The 19,871-nt window shown below is 39.0% G+C and overlaps 1 protein-coding gene across 1 annotated transcript in view; it reads right to left on the reverse strand.

The window, feature by feature from the left end:
- Positions 1 to 299: 299 nt before the first annotated feature.
- LOC137750956 (transcription elongation factor A protein 1) overlaps positions 300 to 19,871 on the reverse strand; it is a 30,545-nt gene continuing 10,973 nt past the window's right edge. The window contains exons 3-10 of the mRNA XM_068525364.1: positions 18,536 to 18,641; positions 14,020 to 14,107; positions 10,920 to 11,065; positions 9,724 to 9,780; positions 7,886 to 8,040; positions 5,091 to 5,237; positions 2,545 to 2,616; positions 300 to 847 (exon numbers count right to left, since the gene is read on the reverse strand). Of these exons, the coding sequence (XP_068381465.1) occupies positions 839 to 847; positions 2,545 to 2,616; positions 5,091 to 5,237; positions 7,886 to 8,040; positions 9,724 to 9,780; positions 10,920 to 11,065; positions 14,020 to 14,107; positions 18,536 to 18,641 (780 nt within the window). The 3' untranslated portion in view covers positions 300 to 838. The remainder of the gene's footprint in view (positions 848 to 2,544; positions 2,617 to 5,090; positions 5,238 to 7,885; positions 8,041 to 9,723; positions 9,781 to 10,919; positions 11,066 to 14,019; positions 14,108 to 18,535; positions 18,642 to 19,871) is intronic.

Below are 19,871 nucleotides of genomic sequence, written 5' to 3' on the forward strand. Positions count from 1 at the left end.
TTCCTACAAAAGGAAAAAACAGTCAAAAGTTTTCATTCTTTGCCTGAGCTGGGATTTAGGAAAAGCCTACTAAACTACAACAGTGTTCTGCAAAAGTAAAATACACTACAAAGTCAAACAGGTAAATAAACAACAAACCAAACTGATTTCAACAAAGTCAAGTCATGTTTCCAAAAGTAAAATCTATTACAAACAAGTAATAAACATGTACAAGAAATTACAAGAAATGAGGATCACAGTTAGTTACAAATGCAAAATAATAACTAATTATCCCAGACTTGTGAACATAATAATTAAAATCAATTTCATATGCTAGTTGAAATATTATGTACAGTTTAGATAAGCTGGTCAAGTATTATCTGAATACACACCATGTTTGATAAACTTATAATTATATTACCTCTTCTCCTCTTTTAATATTTGCAGGTACATGCCAATATAGGAAAAAAATGTAATTTCCATTTGTGTATTAACTGAGAAGAATACCATTTTTACTGTGTATGTTTCAGATTGTAAAAAAGTTAAGGTACATTTTCCTTTAAGAAGGAAAAAAAAAGGTAAAAATAAACTGCCAAAAGTTTAATATCAACTTACTTATAAAAATGGAAAAAAAAAGTTTTGAAACAGATACCATACAATTATTATGTGGTCTCCTTACTGCTCTGAAACTACAGAAGGCATTTAAGGAAGGGATCCTATGTCAAAAACAGAGACTAACCCAAGGGATATATGTTACTTTAAAAATCTGATTTGCAAACTAGTTGGTTGGGCCTAGTCTTAAAGCTAATTACAAAATCCATTTTCTTAATGGTCCAGACGTTTTGCCAATTCTTCCAACTCAACAGAACTGTCAAAAAAGAAGAAATATTTTGTGAGACCTTTAAATACAGACAATGGGGTGTACCCCTTCCCACATTTAACCCAGCATACACCTTAAATTGCTAAAGAAAGAGGCATTTTTTAAAAAGATGCTGTGTTTTCCAGACATGAATAGTCACCTATATTAAGTGTTTGGCTCTTCCAACTTAGAATTACTAGGAATACATAAATAAAGAAACAGTATAAAATATTTTCTTAAGTACCTCTCTCCTTAATTTCAGGTTAAAAAAATTAATTCCACATTTGAACTTCTAGAGTTAAGCCACTGTAGGCATCAGCTTTCTACATTAAATTGAATTTTCTTAAATCCAACAGGAACTACGTCAGCACTTAAGCAGCAAATTGCCTGCATTCAATACGAACTGCAATATACCCAGTCCTCCTCCTCATCATCCTCATCATCACCTTCATCATCACGATGCATCATGTAAACAAGTCCAAGAGCGCTCTGGAAAAGCCAGATTTGCCCAACAGGACTGAAAAAAAATGAACATCCCTCTCTTAGACCAATTAAAAAACCTGCCAACTCAGGAAGGGAGACACTGTTTCAAGCCATGAAGACACTCTCAGTACCATTAATCTCCCGGCCCAGAACGAATCTTTGTAATAAAATGTGTACTGTCCTCAAGCCCGGAAAGAGTGCCGAGAGCCAAAGTCTCACACTATACTCGAGAAGGATATTCTCCCATTGTCTGCCTTTTAATTCACTTCTGATTTTCAGAAAATGCTTTAACCTATATGAATAATTCAAAATAAGCATTAGACTAAAAAGTCTAACGTAAGTGTAACTTAAAAAAGAAAAGAATCTTATACAAATTTCACAAAAGCTAATAAAAGTAGCCAGCATTTTTGGAGCACCAACAATGACCAGACACTTTAAATATATTATTTCTACCACTCACCACACCCTGTAACGTGGGTCATGAGAACATCACAGTTCGGTAACGCTAAGTGGCAAAGCAGTTCAAAGCCTGTTTGGCTCCAGGGAGTATCTTCCTACCGTGTGAGCCCCCCCAATCGCACACTCCTAGTATCCCCAACTCTGTCTCAGGTATGATGTGTAATTCTTCTCCCAATTTTAAATTATATTTCTGTGGCTCACAAAAATCACTCAGGAATGAATCATTCAAATAACACAACTTGCCTGTGCGGGGCTAATTCAAGAGAACACAGACCGTACAAAGGAAGGCTTAGTGGAAAGCCTACGAAACCACAGCGGTGCTCATCTGGATTTCCTAAAATAAACACTAAAACCATCGGGCTGGATTTCAACAAGGTAGAGTAGTTTTTCCAGAACCAAAATCTATGAAGACAAGCCATACACTTGTACAGGTTTTCCGGAAGAACAAGAGTGGAAGCAACTGAATGGATATAGTATATACAGGACAGTGACACTGTACTGCACATTTAAGATTCAATCCTGTCATTTCTGCAACAAGACGACATGAAGGTTGGCAAATTAAGTCAACCTCTTTATTTCTAGGAGGGCAGCAAACAGTACGTTCCACGACAGACTGCAGCCACGGCCTTCCCCAGCACTGGGCAGCGTGAGCACGTGCACGCACCGGGACATCCAGGCGGCCCCTGAAGCAGACCCGGAGAGACCAGCCCATGGAGAACCACCCCACGTAAACAGGTGAGACGGGAACCCCAGGAGGCGCGTACCTTCCACCGGTTTCCACACTCGTTGCAGACAACAAACGTTGTCATCGGTTCATCAGCACTCCGTGTTTGGACCTGTGGCAAAGTCAGGTGAAAAATACTACTTTTCATAATACTACAAAAAGTCCAACCTAATTAAGAACGGTACCACAGTAAAATGTATAAGAGCCCGAAACAAGCTCAGATAAGCGAAATAATGTCAAACAAACACACATTTCCAAACTTCATTTTTCTAAGTCCTTCCTTGTCTTTTCATCTTTTATCTGTTCATCTAAAGTCACACATTATACTACTGATAAATGGCTAATAAATATGAAAATTTTTCATCGTAACTAAGAAGCACAGAAATGTTAATTAAAAGACATATCAATTTTCTCTTACAAATTAGCAAGGATGTAAAAATTACAAATATTTCATTATGACAAATATAAACTGCCACAACCTTTCTAAGTTAGGCAGCAACAAGAGCCTTAAATACCCATCTTCTGTGACCTAGGAGCTTGATATCTGATCTATCATAAGATGGTAATTAGAAACACAAAGATCTGTGTGCAGCTCAACATCACTAATCATTGGGAAAATGCAAATTAACACCACAAGAAAATATCACCTCACACCTGTTAGAACGGCTATTATCAAAAAGACAAGAACAAGCAAGTGTTGTCAAGGGTGTGGAGAAAAGGGAACCCTTGTGCACTGTTGGTGAGAATGTTAAGTTGGTGTGGCTGGTGTGGAGGTTCCTCAAAAAATTAAAAACAGAGCTACCATACTATCTAGCAATTCTGCATCTTGGTACACATCTGAAGGAAATGAAATCAGTATATCAAAGAGATTATCTGCACACATGTTCTCTGCAGAATTATTCACAATAGCCAAGACATGGAAACAACCTAAATGTCCTTCAACAGATAAATGGATAAAGAAAAAATGGCATATATACACGATGGAATATTATTCAGCCATAAAAAAGAAGGAAATCCTGCCCTTTGAGACAACATGGATGAACCTGGAAGGCATTATGCTAAATGAAACATGCCAAACAGAGAGAGACAAATACTGTATGATATCACTTATATGTGGCGTCTTAAAAAAAAAAAAAAAAAAGCTGAGTTTACAGAAACAGAATAGATGGGAGGACATGGGAAGATGTAGATCAAAGGGTATAAACTTTCAGTTATAAGAAGAATAAGTTCTGAGGATCTAACATACAGCATGGGGACTACTGTTAGCATAGATCTTAAGCATTCTCACCAAAAAAAAAAAAAAAAAAAAGAATGAAAATGTGAGGTGATAGATGTGTTAATTATCTTGATCTTGGTAAGCATTCCATGATGTATATGTGTATCAAAGCATCATATTGTACACTTTAAATATATACAATTATATTGGTCAATTATTTTTCAATAAAGTTGGGAGGGGAGATCTGTGTACAAGGATGTTTGAAGAGTATAATTTTATAATAACACAAACACTGGAAACAACCTTAACATCCAACAGGGAAATAATGAGATAAGTTAGAGTCTATCCATCTGATGGAATATTATACACAGCTATTAAGATGTTTATAAAGGTTTAAAAAAACAAACAAACAAAGGAAAATGCTTACACAAAGTGAGGAAAAGTATATAAAATGGTTTACAGTATTTAGCTGCAACTAGGTTTTTTAAAAATCCACAAAATACTACAAGCACCAAAATATAGATCATTGTCCTCTCTGGATGGCAGATTAATGAGTGACTTTAAATTTCTTGTTCATACTTTTCTGTATTTTCAAAATTTTCTATAAGTAGGTATACGCACAGAATAACAAATAAACTACACATTATTTTTATAAAGTGCTTAATTTTCTGTCAATCAAAAAATTCAATCCCCTAAGTCTCTCTAGTAACCTGAAACAATTAGTTGTTCTTTAAAGGGAACATTTTGAATTTAGCGGATTACAGACATAGCACAAACAGCCTAGTTAGCAACTGAAATTAATGACAGTGAGAAAAAATTTTGTCACATATGCACATACAATCAGAACAACTATAACGCGGCTCTTTTCAGCGGTTCAAGAACAAAAAGGAAAGTCAGTCACATCATATATGAAGATAAAAGCCATCAATAGGTTGCAAAAAAGGAATAAATGTCTGGAAACCAGTTAACCTAAAAGTACCCAGGCTCCGAGTGAGGAAGAGCAAAGAACTTTCCCTAAATTACATGATCGTGCCAAATAAAAAGAATTGTAGCCTGTTTATATACTAACCAATAATCAACTGCTTATTAGCTCTTAGAGAAAAAACATGGCCATTTTATTAAACTCTATAATATTTAATCAATTTCAGTTTGTACAGCTTTCACAGTAACAATTTCTATGGAAGTATAACTATTTCAACTTATTTTCAATTAACTGGAATCTGCTAGTATTAAGAATGCATTGTTATACTTAAGAGATATCTCCTCTCAAAAAATATCAAAATACTGGTAATTATCTTTACTACTTGTTTTGAAATAGGAGTTGCAAGCATTCTTAGTATGAAAATAAGAATCTATAAACAATCACAAACCTGTGTGTAAGTGCAGTTCTTCTTCTTGCATTTGCCACATGTGAACAAGTCCGTCTGGGTCCCACCTGTCTTGGCCATCTGATGCTCTCTGATGGCTTCTTTGGTCAAGTTTTTCCGCATCTCTTTGAGCTCATCGCTGGCCATCTCCTGTTCGGAAGGTGGCAATACCACTCAGTTACAGGCATCTTCTATACATATACGGAATGCTTTTTACGCTCCCTTAGTTTAATACTAACAGGATCAAAATCAACTTTTAAAGTTTTAAAAGTGAAAAATTAATATTTTTCCTCAAAGAACTCATAAGAGTTTGCTTACTCTTAAAATTTTTTCAAACACTTATAAGTCTGCATGTGAAAACTGGATTTAATTACTGTTCAAAGGCTTATAAACAATGTAAGCCTGTAGCAATGAGCACCTCTAGGATCCAGACTATGGTCTCTACTACTGCACCCCCCCGCCCACTACCAAAAAAGGAACCAGAGGCCTCTGGAGGAATGTCTGGTTCCAGTTTTGAGTCAAGAAAAGCACAAGATAAGTCAGAGTCATCTTGTGCCAGAAAGCGCGGAAACTACCTGACTACTGTGAGTGAGTCACATGGACAGAGGAGCTACATGCAGGAGCTCCCACTGGCCAGAGGGGATGATTTCTTCAGCCAACAATACGAATTACTGAAAAGACCAATCCCCACTGGATAAATAAGAAGTCACAAGTCTGTGATGACACTTAAAAAAGGAGAGCACAAACGCTTGCAAAAACGGCTTAAAAAAGGAGAGCACAAACGCTTGCAAAAACAGCAACAAAAGCCCCCACTGGCAGTTAGTAGGGCGCCAACTCCTCCTTCTGATAACTGTTAACCAAAAGGAAAGAACTACACATTTACCCTGCCTTTCCTGTTCTTACCAACAGTGTAACCAAGAGCCTTCGACTCAGGGAAAGTGCTTATCAAAGAAATCTAGCTAATAAATGTGAAAGGAATGACACAATTTTAGAAAACTCTATTTTGCAACTCCTAATGAAATCACCAATTCAGTGGATGAACACATAGATGAAAGGCTGATGCAGAACTTTACAACAGAGGGATCAGACTGTCAGTACACCAACCCCTGATCAATTTCCGCACCCTTAGAGCAACAAGGTATGTGTCTCCTGATGTGATGCAATATGAAATAAGAAGGACCACCGATGAAGAATTTATGCAGGAAAAGTTAAACTTGCATGTAACCAAGCCTATAGAACTAGCTTCCAGTTCATAGAAAATAAAGGGGACAGAAAAGTTAAATAACATCATGAGGAAGAAACAGGCAATTCATACTGTGAGATATACAAGAGATAAACTGGATTCTTCAACAGGTCAATGTTATGGAAAAAAAGGGGCAGGAGCAGGAGAAGAAACTGCTTTAGATTTAAATATGTACACACAAAATCTTAAGAGACCAAACTTAAGGTAACATCTAGACTTTGGATCCTGATACAGAATAAATGTACAATCAGGAACATAATACGAACATGAAATAGGTATTAGATATACCAAGGAATTATCATTAGATTTGTTAAATGTCATAATGACAATGTAGTTACATAAGAAAAATACCATATTTTTAAAGATATCTCCCAAGGATAGAAAGGTAAAAGGATATAATGTCTGGAATTTGCTTGAAAATAATTCAAGGGAGGGCTTCCCTGGTGGCGCAGTGGTTGAGAATCCACCTGCCAAGGCAGGGGACACAGGTTCGAGCCCTGGTCCAGGAAGATCCCACATGCCACGGAGCAACTAAGCCCGTGCACCACAACTACTGAGCCTGTGCTCTAGAGCCCATGAGCCACAACTACTGAGCCCACGTGCTGCAACTACTGAAGCCTGCGTGCCTAGAGCCTGTGCTCTGCAGCAAGAGAAGCCACAGCAATGAAAAGCCCGCGCACCGCAATGAAGAGTAGCCCCTGCTCTCCACAACTAGAGAAAGCCCGCGCGCAGAAACGAAGACCCAACATAGCCAAAAATAAATAAAATTATTAAAATCAATCAATCAATCAATCAATCCTGGATGTCATTTCTAAAAAAGTAATAGTAATAATAATAATTCAGGGGAAAAGAAAGAAAACAAAAAAAGGGATAGATGAAGAAGGTGACTAATTATTTAAAATACTTGAAGCTTGGGTGATGGATATATAGGATTTCATTATAGTTTGTTCTCTACTTTGTAAAAGTTTTAAATTATTTTGATGAGGTTTTAAAAAACGAATTTTAAAAATATAACAATTTTTATTAGCTATACAGAAAGAAATTCACTGTCTTGGATGCTTAGTCAGATAGTGAGACCGCAGACACACTGCAGCTATTATCTATGAACAGCTACAAATATAAATAGCAGACAATGAATTCCATTTTCTCCATCATTTTCTAAATAAATATAAGGAATAGTCAATAAGATACAACCAACTCTTTAGTATTTAACCATGAAAAGAGCTTAGAGGTTACAAAGTCTGTTTGCAATTAGAGATTCGACTCTTTGATTCTACATGAATCTACAATAAGTAAAAAACACTTTTGTTTTTAGACAATAATTTATTAAGGCAATCACCCAAAGATCACGGCACAGTTCTGAAAGGGACAAAGTACTGATGCCAACAGATTCAATCACCTTAAGTATTTGTCTGGTATACTGTATATATAAGTATATTAGAATAGCTAATAACAATTTACTAATATGTAGTATTTATATAGTACTTTATGATTTACATAGACTTTACACTTGATATCATGGAATACCATCATAGAAATGTACAAATATACTCACCTCTGCCGTCATTCTAGCAAATAAGTCAGGAGGAATATTCCCACACAGCACATTTTTCCTTAAATTTGGATTCTTAGCATCCTTAAGATTTGATATCCTACTTCGTACTCTATTTTTGTATTTCATGTCCGTATTCCTTATTTCTTGATAGATAGGTACTAGGCCATTAAGGAAAAAAAGGTTAAGTTATAAAGATAAGATAACTTTTTCCTATTCTGCCACAATAAGAATTCCTGAAAGTTCTAAGCAGTGTTTCCAATTTAGATTAAGTTAACAAGGCACTGTTTCTGCCTGATTTCTTGATCTGTATGTAACTGGCAAAAAATAGTGATCATACTTTTATGCTATGAATGAGCAATACTTTCTCAATGTTTAATGCCAAGCAAGACACAAAGTAAAAGGGTTTCAAAATGTAACTCAGATATGCAATCTGAGTGAGAAAACTTGAGAATAAGAGCTTGAACTTACACATGCTTTCCCTTGCCCAAATCTGCATTCTACCAAGGATCCTCAAAGTCTCAAAAAGACTACACAGGGACTTCCCTGGTGGCACAGTGGTTAAGAATCTGCCTGCCAAGTCAGGGGACACGGGTTCGAGCCCTGGCCCAGGAAGATCCCACATGCCGTGGAGCAACTAAGCCCGCGAGCCACAACTACTGAGCCCACGTGCCACAACTGCTGAAGCCCGTGCGCCTAGAGCCCGTGCTCCGCAGCAAGAGAAGCCATTGCAATGAGAAGCCCGTGCACCACAATGAAGAGTAGCCCCCGCTTGCTGCAACTAGAGAAAGCCCGCACGCAGCAACGAAAACCCAACGCAGTCAAAAATAAATAAATTAAAAAAAATAAGGGCTTCCCTGGCAGCGCAGTGGTTAAGAATCCGCCTGCCAAGTCAGGGGACACGGGTTCGATCCCTGGCCCGGGAAGATCCCACATGTCGCGGAGCAACTAAGCCCGTGCGCCACAACTACTGAGCCTGCGCTCTGGAGCCCGCGAGCCACAACTACTGAAGCCCGTGTGCCACAACTACTGAAGCCTGCGCGCCTAGAGCCCGTGCTCCGCAACAAGAGAAGCCACCGCAATGAAAAGCCTGTGCACTGCAACGAAGACCCAACACAGCCAAAAATAAAAACAAACAAATAAATAAATTTATTAAAAAAATAAAATCAAATCAAAAAAAAAAAAAAAAAAAAAAAGTCCACACAGCTCCCTGGAGGGCCTTCTGAGAGAAAACCTTTCACAGTAGCCCTGAGGGATCATTTCCTCCTTGGCTCAGCAAGAAGCTAGTTTAGCAGGTGGTTTTCTCAAGAGAACAGGCAACAGCAGGGGCCCAGCTCCAGAGCAGCTCCCTTTCTAACAAGGCCATTTCCTCAACCAGGACAGTCCCGCAGTCACACTGTCACCTAGATGTTCCCTGTTCTCCAGACCCACGTGCAAGACCCCTCCCTCTCCCAGAGCCCTTCCCAAGGCCCCCAGCATGAACACACTCCCGTCCAGGATAATGAGCTCAGGGGATTCTACATGCTTTGCTGAGAACCCCCAAAGATGAAACCCTACTTCCCATTTACTAGCATGTGTGTTTCCCATGCCCTTCTGCACTTCAATTGAGATGCTACGTTCTCAATTTGCAAGGCAGAAAAATAAAAATACTATCAGTACTATGTGTTTTACTTTTGAATGACAGGAAAACAAGAAGAATAAAATGACATGGATGGCCCTCCCCTTTCCCAACAAAACAGTCAAGATAGAAACTGAAGAATAAAACTTTGAATTCTTTACAGAAAGAAAAAATAATCTAGCGGATTTCTTAAAACAATTATGAATATACACGCAAAGGATATCTTCCTCGATTTGAGATCCTAATTCTTCCTCATCAGCTCCAATAGCGATGTAGTCATCTAAACACAGGCACAGAGAATTGTCATGAAAAAGTGATTATAACACATTAAAAGAAAATCTCAATACAGGGTCAATTAAACTGTATTCCTATTTCTTCAACCCCACTTGCCCTGCACAAAGAATCCTTTCAGTTTAGCTTCACTGGAATCTTGTCTCTCTACTACCCACTATGTTCCTCCTCTGGCTTCACCTAATGTCCAAAGGGCTCCTGCATGGATGGCTCCTTATCCCTCAGGAGCGGGGAAGTAATGCATCTAGCAGGCAATTCCTCACTTCACAACTCCATAAATTCTGGTTGCTCCAGCAGAGAGGAGAGAAAGTTATAAAGAACTGTCTTGTCTCCTGTGACTCAGGCTTCGATGCTAAGAAACCATTCATTTCATCTGCCAGTCACATATACGGACATAATCAGAAGACTCCTATGCAAATATTCAAAGGGATAGAAGGAAATAAAAAGAAACTAGGAAGAAAAAGAAAAAATATATAAAGAGACAGTAAAGGAATCAGAGTAGAAAGGGCAGAGTAAGGAGAAAACTAGGTGATACTAACTGTGGTTCAGTACAGTAGAAAAGAGAAAGGATGAATTTGTATAGGAGGATAAATATTTCTATACATGAAACTTTTAAAAGCAAAATTTTACTTAAGAATGAGTACCTCCAAATTAAATTAAAGCTCCCATATATAACTCAAGATCTCTTTTCCACTTAAAAAAAAAAGTAGGAAATGAAATTATGTATATAAAACTTACTATATGTCATACTAACATTTAACAATGGGACCCAAATACAGTATTGTTAACTCCCAATCTTGAGGGTAGAGTACTTAGTTTGCAGATTAAACGTGAGGAGAAAAAAGACTGCGAAGAAAAGCTTAAATTACTACAAATCAGGGGAAACATCCACATATTAGAAGGAACCCATTTCTCAGAAATACACAGTAATAAGCAGAGGCCCAGTTTGCGCCCTCCGCTCTGCCACCAGTAACCCCCCTCACAGCAAGCCCTCCCTGAGCTGGGCAGTGGCAAGCAGCTGTCATCAGGATCCCACCGGGAGGACAGACACAAGGAGGCGGACAGGGCAGCAGTGGCAGTGGTCAAAGGACTGACCGCCGAAACTCACGAGGCGTACGCAAAACTCACCTCCCGTTCGGAGAGCCGCGGCGAGCATCTCCCTACACTTTAACCGCACAGAATCAGAAGTGCTTGGTGCCCGAGGAAAAGATGAAACGTAAGTGTCTCGGGCATTTGTCTCATCCTTTCTGCTGCTTACGTTGCCACTGGAGCTACTGAAGTACACGTACACACACACACACACCAAAAAGAAGTCAGGAAAACTCTCTTAAAGTGAACATCGTTACTATCACTCTCTAAAAACAAAAATTTGGGGCATAAATAAATGAAACAGTATTTCAGTGACTCTTACATGAAAAAAAAATTGCCTGCATATAGATTAAAAAGAAGTTAAAATTTTAATAAAGATGACACAAATCTCATGTCTTTTACTTTTTTAACCTTGATCATCCTTTTAAACATTAAACAATATTTTTCATACAGAAAATACACATTACAGCTCAATACAACAACTGCAAAGCAAGGATCTTGGTTATGAGAGGGGTAAGGGGATGGCACCAGAGAATATGACCGCTCTCCACCGAAAACAGAGGGGAAAATGCTGGAAAAACCCTGTTGCAATTAGACAACCAGTGAGGTTTACACGTACAACACCCCTTTCGGGATAAAAACCACGTGTAGTGAGAAGTAGTTGTGAAAATACAACGTCTCTTAACTTCTCCCCAGAAACATCAATTCAATCAGGACAGTTGGGCAATTTTTCCAGTCAACCTAATCATTTCCACTACTTCTGATTAACTTCTTACATTAGATTCTTAGCAAAATGCCTTTCTGACTGGTTTCAGTTAACTTTATCCCAGTGCAGATTTCTGCCACAAACCTTTCCAGACGAAGCCAGCCCTTCACCCCACGGATGTAAGCAGCCGTGCTCGCAGACAGCCCGCGCGGGCAGGGCGGCCGCGGTGCAGGCAGGCCTCCTGAGTCCTGCTGCCCGTCTCCCAGAGCGCCGTCTACACACAGGTCTGTGCCTCCCGCCGCCAGCCCGAGCTTCTCACGAGCAAAGGTGAGCATTCACTCAGTTCACTCCTCTCTGTGCCCCGGGGCACAGTACCCAGCCTTCAGCGCACACCGATGAACACGCCCTGTTTAAAAACGCCACTCTCGGCTCCTTCAAGGACAAGCTCACTCTGTGCCCGTGGCCCCTGGGAGCTGCCAGGAGGACGAAGGGCCTTCTCTTCCCTCACGTCACTACCTCTGGCACCACTTCTGACGTTCTAAGCAGCTAACCGCACCACTTTCTCCTTAAATCCTTACACCAAGGCGTAAAACCCTTCTCACCTGCAACTCACTTAGATCTAACCTTCTATCTTCCTTTAGATGATACCTCAGACTCACTTCTTCAATATTTTATACTTTTTCTTCACTGTTTGAATGAGTGAGTGTGTGTGTGTGTGTGTATGGAAATACCAATCACTTACCTCGGCAGACTTCGCACAAAATAACCCTATGCTCTTGTAGAAAGGCTCTATCCCTAAACTTCAATCACTTAAAACTGATGAAAATATACTAAGAACTCACTCCTCCTTCACTGTCTATTTAAAATATTTGTCTGTACCTTTATACATTATATTCAAGGCATTAAATCATTCATTACTTTGAATGTAACACAGCTGAAAGCATGTGTTAAAAAATCCATAAATTATGGCCTGTACTTTTCAAAAACATCAAGGTCATGAAAGACAATGACAGACTGAAGAATTACTCTAGATTAAAGGAGCCAGATATGATAACTAAATGCAATGTGACCCAAGATGATATTTTGGAAAATTCTTTTTCCTTTGCAACAAAAGATATTATTGGGACACATGCTAAAATATGAATAAGGCCTGCAGATTAGGAAAAAGTATCAGATTTATGTTAATGTTCAGATATTGATATCTGTATTGTGGTTATCTGTGAGAAAATGTCCTTGTTCTTAGAAAAGACACATTGATGTATTTAGCATGTAGGGGTGTAAAGGGCATAACGTCTGTAAATTATTCTTGTCTGGTTCAAAATAAAACTCGTGTGTGTATTCATTTATACACACATATGTGTATACATATATAAATATCACTGGGGCAATTTGGGAGTTCTCTGCACTATTCGTACCACTTTCTACAAGCCCAAAATCACCTCAAAATAGTTGGAAAGAACTGAATGAACTTTATTAACAACTGGTGTCTAACCCTATCCTTTAGCTTACCTTTTTTAGCATCAAGTTAGTTAGCACTTACACATAACACACAGCGTAGGGGTATTAATCACTCTGCTGACTAACAAAACATGAGGAACGCGTTACCAGCCCGGGGAAAATACTGAGAAGCAAATGAAGTTAAAGCCGGCGGCCTAAAGTGTGCGTGCGCCAGAGTCACCTGGAGGGCCTGCTACAACACTGGCTGGCACCGCCACCAGAAACCCTGGTTCTGTAATTCCAGGGTAGGGCCCAAGAATCTGCTTTTCGCAAAGCTGCCAGGCTTGCTCCTGGGGACCGCCCTTTGAGAACTACTGCTCTAAGTCAAAGTCAAGGCTCCCAAGAACAGAGGGTCTGTATTTAATCTACTGAATACTAGGCACATCCCTGATCACGTCAACATGGGGACACGGCACAGTTCACTACGTGTCACAGGAAAGAATAAATGCAAAGAGGCCTCTTAAGTGGCCAAGGAATAACTTGAACTCCTCATTACTGAACACGTTTTAAGTTCTTACAACAAACAGCTAAATCGGGAAGGAACACAGAACCATGAAGAGGAGAAACGGATTCAGGGACAAAAATATCTAAAACAGAAATGTGGCAAATAAAGGAAGTAACCACATGAACCCTAGTCACCTAGTCAGTCCCCCCACTCCCAGCTCTCCCAGTGCCACCCCAGGGCCCATCCAACTACACTCGCCAAGTGCAATGTAAATCATTTCTCTTTTTCGTAGTATCTTCTAACTCTCTTTTAAATTACCAAGAAATCTTATAAGAAACCTTAGATATTTGGCTATATACATTTATACTGATTCCGTGTGACTGGAAAAAAGAAAGAGGAGTACAGACATGGGATCATAAGACCATGGAGGAAGTGACGGTCAAGTAAAACTATGACTTTCAACATAAATGAGTTTCCATAAAGTGAAATACCTTTCTTCTCTTGCTTCAGGGCTATTCTGTGATGTAACTGCAGTATCTTTTTTCTTTTCTTCAGAGTCTTTATCTGTTGCTGGTCCATCTGAAAATTTATGAAATTCCTAAGTTGTCAGCACTTGTTTAAACAAAACAAGACAAAACATGGGACTGCTACATGTTATCAAGCTATTTATGCAACCAAAAAAACCCCCGCTAAAATCCTAAGTTTTTAACAAGTAAATGAAGTTTATGCAAGCTATTCTATTAGCATATGTACATGGGGGCTCAGCCGGCATTCCCAAATAAACTCCTTCATTTGGGGGGAACCATAAATTCATTCGCCAGTGGTAACATAAAAGGGAGAAAAGTATTCAGAACAAGGGAAGGAAAGAATATGGAAAAACATTAGCACTGTCATTTAAAAAACTGAAAGTGCAAAGCATATACAGCAATATCGTTTTGATAATTTTTCATGAAGTCAAAAAGTTTGAGGTGGTACTCAAAATACAAATAAATATTTCAGGGATAGTAAACAACATTTTCAAAGAATATACCTCAGGATTATTAGTTACGCCTACCCAGCACCTCCTCTACCTTAAATAATCTGTAAACTAATACAGATTATTAATACTAATAAAGCAAAAGCCTTAAGACTGAAGGAAGTGAGCAATTAGACATGGGGAAATAAAGTATGTAAAATAGGTTGGGTCAAGGCAATAGTTCAGCACTGAAAAGAAACATTCATGTTTAAATCAACCAAAACAGCCTTGAAGCTAGGTTCAGAAAATTGTTGGATCTACTGTGTAACCCACTTTGATCTACATTTTGATCCCTACATGAGCTACATAAATAAGAGCTACATAAATAATTCCATTCTCCACATCCCTCTGTACAGGATACAGAAGAACAAACATTCAACTGTGTGGCAGGACCACCTAGGCAACTCTAAGCCTGTCCTTGTGCTCAAGCTCCCATCCCAAATCATGCCATCCACATCTCTGGCGGTGAGGCATGAGTGTCACCAGATGACCTAATACACCAACCTGGATGACGCCGACTGACCGAGAATGGTCTCAATCACAATTCTAGAACTTCACTTGTAAATGTTAGGGTGACCAAACCTGAAACACAATTCAAGTCCCTATGACACACGTCAGTTCTCACACACCAATTTTATTGCCCCCTTTATTCTATAATTCCCCTGGAAGGCCTAAAGACGCTACAGTATTGTGAGGTAGAAAACAAAGATCAATAATGACATTACAGAATACAGCAAGGACTAAGACGTATTCCCAAAGTAACAGGTAGAGAGCTTCGGAGAGGTGATATAACCAGGCGATACTAACAGGGGTCCAGTGATGGGGGGGCAGTAAAGCAGCTCTAGTGCAGTGTGTACTGGGGCAGTCCTCTGGGAAGGCAGGGCAGCAGAGGTATGACCAGTCATGAACAGAGTGCCGTGGGTAATACAGCAGAACCCCGGGGAAGTGCTCCAGCTCTGGGCTCAGACTGTCTGCAGATCACATCCCACCCTGGCGACTCACCACCAATCCAACTGCGCACAAGGCGCCTAATCTCTCAGTGCCTCCTGTGCCTCATCACCAAATGCGGGTTACAGTAGCACCGAGCGCACCGGATCGTCAGGAGAACTAAATGCACTAATACAGGTCAACGCTTGGCATATCTTAAGTATTCAAAACTGTGCCACCTAGAAGCAGTAGTAGACCTTCCAGAAATCTAGCTAACAATCTAAAGAAAAAGCTTTAAACAGAGAGATATTCATCACCCAGTAGATTATTCTGAAGCCAATAAAAATGAGCTACGATGATGGAAAAATACAAAAAAATTTCACTGAAAAGACAATATAAATAAGTATACATAGCATAAGTAAAATTATAGTTGAAGCAAAATTCATGCACCAGGAGGAAAAAGAGGAGAAATACAAGATATTAACTGACAGTTGTATTTAGAGAGAGATTTAATAAGGATTTTTCCCTCCTCCAACTCTCCAAATTTTATTTAATGAACATGTAAATCTTTTAGGATAAATAAGATTTTTAAAGAGGAACTTGTACTGATATTAGATACCTCCAATAAGTATACAAGAGTAAAACTTCTTTAAGATTAAATGAACATAACTGCAATGTCCACTCTTTTCTCCCACAAAACGTAAACCATTCTTTCCAGAAATAAAAATGTACATATATGGTCCTTAATCAACTTTCTGTTGCTAATTTTAATTATTATTTAATTTTAATGTGGAATTAATTTAAAATTTAAATGAAATACAGAGTTTCATTCTGTCTTTAAAGATCAGCCTTTTTTAAAAAGCTTTTTATTCGGAAAGAACTTGACAGTTGCACAGATGTTATAAGAACATTACAAACAGCTTTACTCAGACCGCCCCCCCCCCGACTGTTAACATTTTGGCACGCTTCCTTCCTCGCTCATTCATCCTCCACCCCCTGCCACGTACATACACACGCATGTGCAAACACATACACACTCACACGCACCACTGTGTGCACAAAGACATCTCTTTTGAACCATCTGAAAATGAGTAGCAGATACTATGCTCCCTTATCCCTAAATACTTCACTATGAATTCCCTAAGAATAAAAGAAATTCATGTATATAATCACCGTAAGTAGATCCAGCAATGATACAAGATCGTTTACCTACCCACTGACCTTATAAAATTCTGCCAATTATGCCAATAATGATCTTTATAGCAATGTTTCTTTCTGGTTAGGAATCCAATACAGGATCATATATTACATTAGTTTTCTTAAGATTAGACTTTCTAAATTTTATAGGCTTTACAATTTTTGGTTCCTAGTTTCCAAGCTCTTGTAAGTAATAAGTCTTTTATTATTACTATTGCTGTCTATGAAATCTTAAAAGCTTCACTTTTTCTATTTTCTCTTCCATATAAGGCTGATAACTGCTAGGGAAATGGCTCATTCCAGGGCTGGGTTAGATAAGTCCAACATATTTTGTGATGCCAGAGTGTAAGAAAGAGATAAAAAAAAAAACACACACACACAACTGAAGGGAGCTTGTCAAAGGGACACAGGAGACAGTCTGAAGGGGTGCCCACGGGTCAAAGCTGGGACAGTGTAAATACCAAAATAAATATGAGCAGTAATGGATTATAATCCATTATATAGAATAAGAATCCACGTGCCCACACTAATAATAGAAAAAGAACTGGGAGGTAAAAGGAGGGTTCTTTCTTATAGAATGATGATATATAAATACTGAAGAAGCAGAAAAGCTAGAAAATCATAACTTTGCAACTGTCACTGTAAAGGGTGGTTTCGGCCACAATCAGTGGGTACTAAACGGGGGGGGGGGGGGGGGGGGCGGTCCGATGGAGAGCAGGACGGTTTGAGGGTCTTAAAGTGACCGCCACAGAACTCCTACTAGACACAAGAGGAAAAATCATAACGATGCAGTGCACACCTCGGCTGGGTCTCAACCTTAACACCACCCTGCCTCTGCACGCGATACCTGGGAAAGACACAACACACGTATGCAGTACCTCAACTGTGGATGTGCAACCAGATCTAGTCATGAGAAAATGCCAGATAAACCCCAAATAAGGAACATGTTATTAAAAACAAAGCGGGGAATTCGCTGGTGGTCCAGTGGTTAGGACTCCGCGTTTTTCACTGCCATGGGCCTGGGTTCAATCACTGGTCAGGGAACTAAGATCCCACAAGCTGCGCTGTGCAGACCAAAAAAACAAAACAAACAAAGAAACAAAAACCCACACACAACCACAAAGGGGGGAGGGGGGAGGGGCGTGCGTTCTTCAAAAGTCAATGTACTATAAAAGAACTATTCCACATTGGCAGACTAGATTACATGGCCCTGGACTAGGTCCTGTTCGGGAGGAGAGAAAAGCTGGAAGAGTGGTTACTGGGACAACTGACAAAACTGCAACATGCACTGCAGAGTAAGGTACTGCACCAATGTTAAATTTCCTGAATTTCCTGTATTATGATTACATAAGAAAATAAACTTGTTCCAAGAACACACACACTTAAGTATTAAAGAGTAAATAAAGCATGACAGCGGCAACCTATTCACAAATGGTTCAGAAAAAATAATGTGTGTGTGAGAGTATATACATACAGAGGAGAGAGAATATGACAAAACAAATATGACATATGTTAAAAATTAATGATCTAGAAAAAGGACACGTTGAGTTATTTTTATTATTCTTGCAAATTTTCTGTAAGTTAGAAAACTATTTCAAAAACCTTTGCCAAAAGTGTCACACCTTCCCCTTGGAGGAAAATTTTCTTCTTAAAGAGGCAATTCAGTTGTAAGTGTTGAAAAACAAGAAAGCTAAATCTGACTAGTTTAAAAAGTAGAACCCTCAAGGAAGTCAGACTAAAGCCCCCTCCCGTATTATAAGGCACTGATTTCAAAACACCTATATTCATTAAGAGAAAAAAAATTCAACAACCCAATGTCTGAAGAAACCAGAACATCATAAATATATGTAATGGAAGCTCTATTATACCTAATAACTTTTTCCAGGATTTGATGAGGGACTTTGCTAAAGATGTAACTTCTTCATCTGTGCTCTGCTTGCGAATAGCATTCACTGACATTCCGATTCTTGTGGACTGCAAGGCAATGACAAAAAAATACGTATAAGCGCTTTTATTTCAGGCAATTCATTGTTTCCTTTTCTTCTTTCCCAGATGCCTGTATCCATTTTAGAACAGGAAAAAAAATCAATTATCTGAATTCTTTTAGTGGTAGACTGTAGACTTAAGACACAGACATCTTCAAATCAAACATTAGACGCATCAAGGTTCTCATCACTGAGACCTGCAAGCATGTAACTTGCTGCTAAAGTAAGGCTGGTTAACTAGCAAAACGAAATCAGTCTTTCCCACAAGAGAAGAACAGAAGATAAAGTGTCTGTGTTTGTACACAAGGCAGGCTGATGCAACCACGGCTAACACACGCACTTTGCTTCTCTACATTCTCCTACAGATTACTCTGTACACCACCTGTTGCAACTTATAAGGACACCCAAACAAATACCACCACCCACATAGGTTTAAACACCAGCACATAATCACAGATATTAAGAATGGACGTCACAGAACACACACAGATAATTTGACTTGTGGCGACACTACGTGCCTGGGGTTATGCTGGGAGCATCCATATTCATTACCCTAACAGCCCTTTAAAGTCGAGATCATTATCCCTGTTTTTAAAGATGAACAGACTGGAAGTATCAATAAATAACTGCCCAGCATCACACCACTACTAACTGGAAAAACTGGATTTTAATCCAGGTCTGTCACCTCTGAAGTCCATGCTCTTTCCAACACATCAACAGTTTTCAAATTGTGCTTAAAGAACACAAAGGCTATGACAGGCCAATTATGGATGATAAATAAAAAATGGTAAATTATTTAGTAAGTTCAGGTTGTCAGTAGACAATCTTTCAAAATATGGATACGGAAGAAAAAAATAACAAAAGGAATTGTTAGTGAGAAAAAAAAAAAAAAAGAGAAGGGAACCCCTGCTATAAACTTTAAGGTTGAGAAATAAATGGGTCCTTAGGATTTCCTTTTAAATTATTCAATGTACTCAACGAAGAGAATCGGGACAGTTGCTGAAGAATCTAGAATGTGTGTCTGGCTGGAGTGCCCTGTGTTCTCTCTTGGAGAGCTGAGCAAGGCGGATGAAGGTTCCACAGCAGAGAGACACAGGGGACTCATGGCTCTAAAACCCCAAGATGATTTGAGATTAGTGTTTTGGGGATTTTTTTCCCACAGAAAGTGGCTTCTTTCCTGTAGAAAATAATATGTTCTCAGAACTTTTTTCAGTGAAGA

Source organism: Eschrichtius robustus, chromosome 17 (assembly GCF_028021215.1).
Source record: "Eschrichtius robustus isolate mEscRob2 chromosome 17, mEscRob2.pri, whole genome shotgun sequence".
NCBI classification, from domain to species: domain Eukaryota; kingdom Metazoa; phylum Chordata; class Mammalia; order Artiodactyla; family Eschrichtiidae; genus Eschrichtius; species Eschrichtius robustus.